The 6,909-nt window shown below is 39.7% G+C and overlaps 1 protein-coding gene across 1 annotated transcript; it reads left to right on the top strand.

Moving 5' to 3' along the window:
• The first annotated feature begins 2,999 nt into the window (after positions 1-2,999).
• Positions 3,000-5,136, top strand: LOC106667250 (protein-cysteine N-palmitoyltransferase Rasp). The gene has a single exon (XM_014395094.2). The coding sequence runs from the start codon at positions 3,095-3,097 to the stop codon at positions 4,583-4,585; it is 1,491 nt and encodes a 496-aa protein (XP_014250580.1). The 5' UTR covers positions 3,000-3,094; the 3' UTR covers positions 4,586-5,136.
• The last annotated feature ends 1,773 nt before the right edge of the window (positions 5,137-6,909 follow it).

The raw sequence follows: 6,909 nt of genomic DNA, 5'->3' as shown, positions 1-6,909 counted from the left end.
ACTCATGGTAACTAACCTGAGAGTTATGGGATACTCAATTTACAGCGTGGAAGAAGTATCAGATCACTTCCCAGGGGTAGAACGTATGGAATACAATGCCGAGATCTTAAAGGAGCTGAGCAAAAATGGCCAACTGCTCAGAAGAGCAATAAGTTTAATTTTGCCAACAAAGTTAATAATGAGCAATTAGCACGTTTTGCCACTACAAATCTCCAGGAGAATAATAGAGAATAAGGGAGAGTGTATGAGTGAAAGTGATTGATTGTGTGGGTGAGTAAGAGAGAGAGAGAAAGAGGTTTAACGTTTTGTGTATGCAACACAATTTTTTATTTATTTATTTTGTAAGATATGTATACATTTTTTAACACTTTCTATAATCCGAATATCCCCCCCCCTTGCAGCAATTAGTTTGGATTGTTGAATGTATTTTCTGGCGTGAATGTGGAATCAGGTGAAATCAGTAGGAAGTAAGCAATTGTAAAACCACTAAATAAAATTCCTAGTGCTACCTCCCCTAATGATTTCCGTCCAATATCTTACTCTCAAACCTAGCTAAACCCTTTGAAAAATTAGTCCATTTACAAATGTCTTCTTATTTAGAAACCTCAAATATCCTTGTCCCCTCTAATCTGGTTTTCATCCTGACTTTGCTGTACAATCCGCTGTCCTAAAAATCTCGACTGACATACAGAAGGCCATTGACCAACTTAAAATTACAATTATTGTTCTACTGGACTTCTTTAATGCATTTGATACAGTAGATCATTCCTTTTTTGCTAAACTCAAAACGTTATTCTTTTCCCGCAGTGTCCTCAATTGATTCCAACCTTTCTTTCAGGTCATTTCCTAGAAGTAATCATCCCAAATAACCCCCATCCTCTCCCTAATTTGAAGTCCCTCAATGGTCAAGTATCTCTGCTTCTCTTTTTTGTTGCTATATTAACTGCTGTCCTAATACCGTAAAATAATGCTCCCACCATCTTAATGTAGTCGACCCTCAAATTTACCTTTCTTGTCCACTTACTGACTTACAAGCTGCAATTGTAAAAATTCAGGAGGACATAAATTCAACTAGCTCCTGCATCACTAAAAATTGCCTTAAACATAATGAAGAAAGGCCTCATGCCATTGCGTTTGGAACTTTGGATGTCATTACCTCCTCCAATCCTTATCTTTTATCCCATTGTTTACCATTAACAATCACCCTATTTCTTTCTGTCCCATTGTCAAGAACCTCGGGATTGTACTTGACCAGAACTTATCTTGGAAACCTCACATTTCCCAGATTTCCCACCTTTGCTTTTCCACCCTCCATCAGCCAGCCACCTTTTCCCCATTAGTACTCGCAAACTCCTAGTTTCCTCTCTTATTCTTCCTCACTTTGACTATGGATGTGTGATGTTCGGGAGACTCACTGGAGAGCTGGATGATAGAATTAAGCACTTAATAAATTTTTTTGTATACTTTATTTGTGGCTCCCCAAAGAGGTAGGTCCCACCTGACAGATATGTACTTTAGCTTGAAGTGGTTATACCCACCATAGGCTATATTTCCTTGGTTCCTTCCTTTACCACACAATATCTTTCCACTTCTCTCCTTATATATGTGATTTCCTAACCTTTAGGACTTCAATACACGTCATACTCATTCTCGCTCTTCTGATCTCTCTTCTCCTAAACACAGAACTACTGCTTTCAGTTGTTTCTTCCTCATCTGTTCATCCACCCTCTGTTATTCCCTTTCTCACTCTATCCGCCAAGCTCATTCCCTTCCCACCTCATCTTGAAGGAATGAATGAACGATTTATTTATTGATCACACAAGATTTAGTCTCTAGAGTGAGAGAGGGACTGATTGATGCTACATTTAAAGTCGCAGTGAGTGAGAAAAACAGAGAGTGGGAGGGTAGGAGGGAGAGAGAGTGAAAGAGAGTGAGTGACATAAGAATGAATGAACGATTTATTTATTGATCAAACAAGATTTGCTCCAAAGAGAGAGAGAGAGAGAGAGACAGAGAGAGAGAGAGAGAGAGTGAGAGCGAGAGAGAGAGAGTGAGAGCGAGAGAGAGAGAGAGTGAGAGCGAGAGTGAGAGAGAGAGAGAGAGTGGGAGAGAGAGAGAGAGAGCGAGTGAGAGAGAGAGAGAGCGAGTGAGAGAGAGTGAGTGAGAGGGAGGGAGAGAGAGAGTGAGAGGGAGGGAGAGAGTGTGAATGAATGAGATTAAGAATGAATGAATGAACAATTTATTTATTGATTGGTTGATAGATTGCTCTCAAGAGTGAGCAAAATTAATCTTAATTTTGATTAAGATTTTATTTATAGTCGCAGTGAGTGAGAGAGTGAGAGATTGAGAGAGAGAGAGAGAGAGAGAGAGAGAGAGAGAGAGAGAGTGAGAGGAGTGAGTGAGTGAGAGAAAGCGTGATGGCGGGAAAGAGGGAGGGAGTGAGAGAGATTGGGAGAGATGGAGAGTGAGTTAGTGAGAGTAAGAATGAATGAATGACGAATGAGAGAGAGAGAGAGAGAGTGAGAGGAGTGAGTGAGAGAAAGCGTGATGGCGGGAAAGAGAGAGGGAGTGAGAGAGATGGAGAGTGAGTTAGTGAGAGTAAGAATGAATGAATGACGAATGAGAGAGAGAGAGGGTGAGAGGAGTGAGAGAAAGCGTGATGGCGGGAAAGAGGGAGGGAGTGAGAGAGATGGAGAGTGAGTTAGTGAGAGTAGGAATGAATGAATGACGAATGAGAGAGAGAGAGAGAGAGAGAGAGAGAGAGAGTGAGTGAGTGAGAGTAAGCGGATGGCGGGAAAGAGGGAGGGAGTGAGAGATGGTGGGAGAGATGGAGAGTGAGTGAGTGAGAGTAAGAAAGAATGAATGACGAATGAGAGAGAGATGTATAATAAGCTATGCCTGTTCATTAAATAAATAAATGCGTGACAGCGGTGTCAAGATCACGCAAAGTGGTGACGTTGCCTATGAGGGCGTTCGTGTTGAGTTTTGAGTCTCTGTGTGCGTCCATTTGGATAACCATAACGTCGTTTGTTTTTGTTTACTTGTCAGTTGTCTAGGATTTTCCTTTTTTTCTTTTTGGTGGTGTCAAGTTTTGATGTCTCCGTTGCCGAAAGGTGAAGTCCGCCTGTATTTCGTCCTTTGGTCATGTTGCTTCCTCTACGCCATGCTCAAGGTGCACGAGGGTGGAAACCTGTTGAAAAGCGCCATGTACTCCGGCGATTTTTCACCCGGTTGGCCAATTTTCCAGAGGGAAAAAGACGTTTCAGATTTCGAGTGGTTCCTGTGGACGGGGCTTTGTTTTAAGCTCCTCCCTTGGTTTGGCCTGCACTTGTTTTTATGCGAACTTATGAGGCGGATCGACAGCGAAGCCCTTCCCATCCTACATTTCACACTGACCATTTCTTTCGTCTCATTCTCTTTCCCGCTTCTTTTCCCTTTGATTTTAATTTTCCAATTTTCAGTTTTTTTCGTCGTCATGATATTCGGGAGCAGGGCGTTTGTCTGGACTCTCGGAGTCACTTTTATTATCTTGATAAACCTCAATTATAACACCTTGGGCAGATTGCTCCAGTTGAGTGAAGAGGAGGTCTCATTGGTCGCAGTCGCATGGAGCTGGTTTCACATCAGATGCATAGATTTTGCTCTGTCTGAAGTCCATTCTTGCGAAAGCACCGTCAAAAAATTTCTATCTTTCCTCGGTTTTGTATTCTACTTGCCATGTTTCTTACTCGGCCCTCTCATCCCTTATAAGACATTTAAAGAAAATCTATTCTGTCCATATAAGCCATGGACTTTTGACAGGGGTGCCGTCTTGGCGTTTGATTTGTTCCGAGTGCTCGTCTGGTACGTTGTTTACGAAGCGGGCTCTCATTTCTTTTACTGCCATGCGATGCATTACCACATCGATGAGTTGGTCAGGCTGGGGTTGTGGACGGTCGGCGGCGTCGGGCTGTGCATGTCTCAGTTTTTCTTTATTAAGTATGTCGTCTTGTACGGGTTTTCGATTGCGATAGCCAAAGCGGAACGATACGACGCCCCTCCTACGCCTAGGTGCGTTAACAGGATCTATTTATATTCCGACATGTGGAGGCATTTTGACAGGGGATTCTATTTGTTCATGTTCAGTTCAATTTATCGGCCTGTTTGCGGCCGAGATGTCACGAAGCTGAGCCTGAGGCTGTTTGCCTCTTTTCTATGCTTTTGTTTCGTCTTTTTATGGCATGGAATCAACAAAACGATATTCATATGGTCTGTACTTAACTTTGTCGGTGTCGCTCTTGAAGCCGTCGGACGAATCGCTGCCAAGACGCGGGCCTACGGACGTTTTGAATCGTCGATTGACCCGAGGAACATGAGACGGCTCAAAGCGGTGGTGTGCACGCCCCTCTGGATTATGGCTGTCGTATCGAATTTCGTCTTTTTCGGTGGACACGAACTAGGACAGGTGTACATCGAGCAAGTTGTGGGTGGTGATTTTAAAGTATTGTTTTCGCTCTTTTCAATGGGATACTTTATGTGCCAAGTGTCGATGGAGGCATCTTTATACAAAAAAGATTGTATTAAAAATGTTAATGAACAATTATGACTTGAAATGAGATATCTTTTGTTTGACTTAAAAAATCATTATACCTGGATCAAAGAGAAATCATAAATTATTATTCTTAATCCACTGTCTTAGAATACTTAATAATAAAATTGTATAGGCATTTAATATGTGATTTAGTTGTAATAAGCTCATGACATTGTAAGCACCCAAAGCATTATTTGAAATTTTGTCAATTAAATTATATAATACTTCAAATATTATGGGCTAACATATTTATTTTCATAGATTCATTCTACATTTCTAAGCCGCATAACTTTTCCAGTTCAGAGAAAAAAAATCTGAAAATTTTTATTTTACTAAAATACAAATGAGTTATTTATTAAATATGTTAATTTAAACTAATTTACTAGCTAAGAAACATTGAAAAGCATCTCAGAATGTGATGAAAGTGTGTGACAATAATTATAGATGTAAATTTTTATAAATGGACTCCAAAATTGAGTGTATTTCATGTCATTTAGGTTTAATTGTTAAGGTTAGATGTTATCTCTGCTCAAAACTGTGTTAAATTATTATTTTGAATTAATTTATGTGATTTATTAATAAATTATGTGATATTTTCCTATTTGCAATTCTTCATTTCAACATTCTTCAACCATCCAATTTATTATCCTTAGATAAAAAGATCACTTTTTGGTTTGCCTGGTCTAGACTGATGGTTGCCAAAACAGGTAAAATAGAAATTTAAAAATAGTTATATTTTATTATGAAGTCAGCGAGTTGATGAACCTGTACTACGGTCATTTCAGATCATCCTAGTCTTCCTTTCATACAAAGAGAAGTGACGAACACGAGGTGTCAGATGTAGTAAATTCATAGGCTAAAGAACCCCCATAACTAGCACACACATTAAACCAGCACTGGGGCCATCTGGATGAAGGAATTCTTAGTGATGGCTAACTAGAGATGGCACAAAGCCTAAACAACATTAATAACATCAAGACTTGTGAGTCTAGACAGACCGAGAGCTGTTAAAGAGATCATCCAAAGAACTGGAAAAAACAATGATCTACTACTTCTTAAAAGAGGATCCAGTCAATTGATTTAAACTAAGGTGCTAGGAAAAGTTTAAGCCAAAAGGCTGCAGGGCTTGGGGAACACCAACCCTTGCTTACTTGTCTCCTTGTCATTATCATCATCCTATCATCATTGTGGGTCATGAAAATCACACACACAAGCTGAAGATTGTGAAAAGCTGAAACATTTAAAATTTCATGATGTTTAAATTTGCAGTTTGGTAATTTTTGTCTATCAGATGTGTTTCAGCTTCACAAAAATGTGTTTTTTCTCTGTTTTATTGAATCACACACAAACCGATGATAGCGTTAAGCCGTCCCTGACATGTGAAAACATCGAGAATAGGCAGACCAAAATTAAATTGAAACAACCAAGCTCTCACCCTGATGACCTAATGAAAATGTGTTTAAAAAAAAATATAGTTTCGTTTGGTTTGGTGACCATCATTGTAGGCTAGTCAGACCAAAAGTGATCAGGAATAACCAGAGCTAGAGATCAACTTTAAGAAATATCACCATTTTTAAATTCATAGTTTCGTCTGTTTTGGTCTTCTTGCTATCGTTAGTGGACTTTTTTCTGTGTCTTTGAATAATGCATAAATCACTGATGAAAGCCTTACCATGAAAAAAGAAAGAGAGGGTCAGTGAGTGATTGGTAAAAAAGAAAGAGAGAGTGGAAGAGGGGGTCAGTGAGTGATTGGTAAAAAAAGAAAGAGAGAGTGGAAGAGGGGGTCAGTGAGTGATTGGTAAAAAAGAAAGAGAGAGTGAGAGTAAGTGGTAAAAACAAAAGAAAGAGAGAGAGTGAGAGAGAGGTCCTCTATTGGTAAAAAAACCTATGCATGCTTAGATTTCTACTGGGAGAGGAAAAGGCAAGGGATTAAGGATCTGAATAAAGCTTTGGAATCTGATAAAAACGACTTATGCTGTCACCCACTTAGATGACAAGCAAGTGGTAATAATAATTACAAATCGTAAATGGAAATATATTGGATTGTCATCAGAGGTTTGCTGTGCTGGAAGCTCTGCCTTCCCAATGTCAAAGGGGCCGAAATGGAGAAGAATGAATGAAGAACTAATAATATAGAGAAGGTGTGTGTTAGACGATGGTGCGAGATTCCCAAAGGTATATCCATAAGTTTTAATAAAAAGCTCTAGACAATCACGGAGATGGCAAAATAGACCCAATATTGGTCATAAGGTCAACTCCTTTTAACCTCTAACCTCCAGTGTTATTGGAAAGGTTGTAGTCATTGAAGTCACGATAGATCAAGTGGTTAGAGCAGCGGT

The sequence above is a fragment of the Cimex lectularius genome, unplaced genomic scaffold (genome assembly GCF_000648675.2).
Source record: "Cimex lectularius strain Harlan isolate CLEC.00 unplaced genomic scaffold, Clec_2.1 scaffold207, whole genome shotgun sequence".
Taxonomy (NCBI): domain Eukaryota; kingdom Metazoa; phylum Arthropoda; class Insecta; order Hemiptera; family Cimicidae; genus Cimex; species Cimex lectularius.
This window is presented reverse-complemented; position numbering and strand designations above follow the sequence as displayed.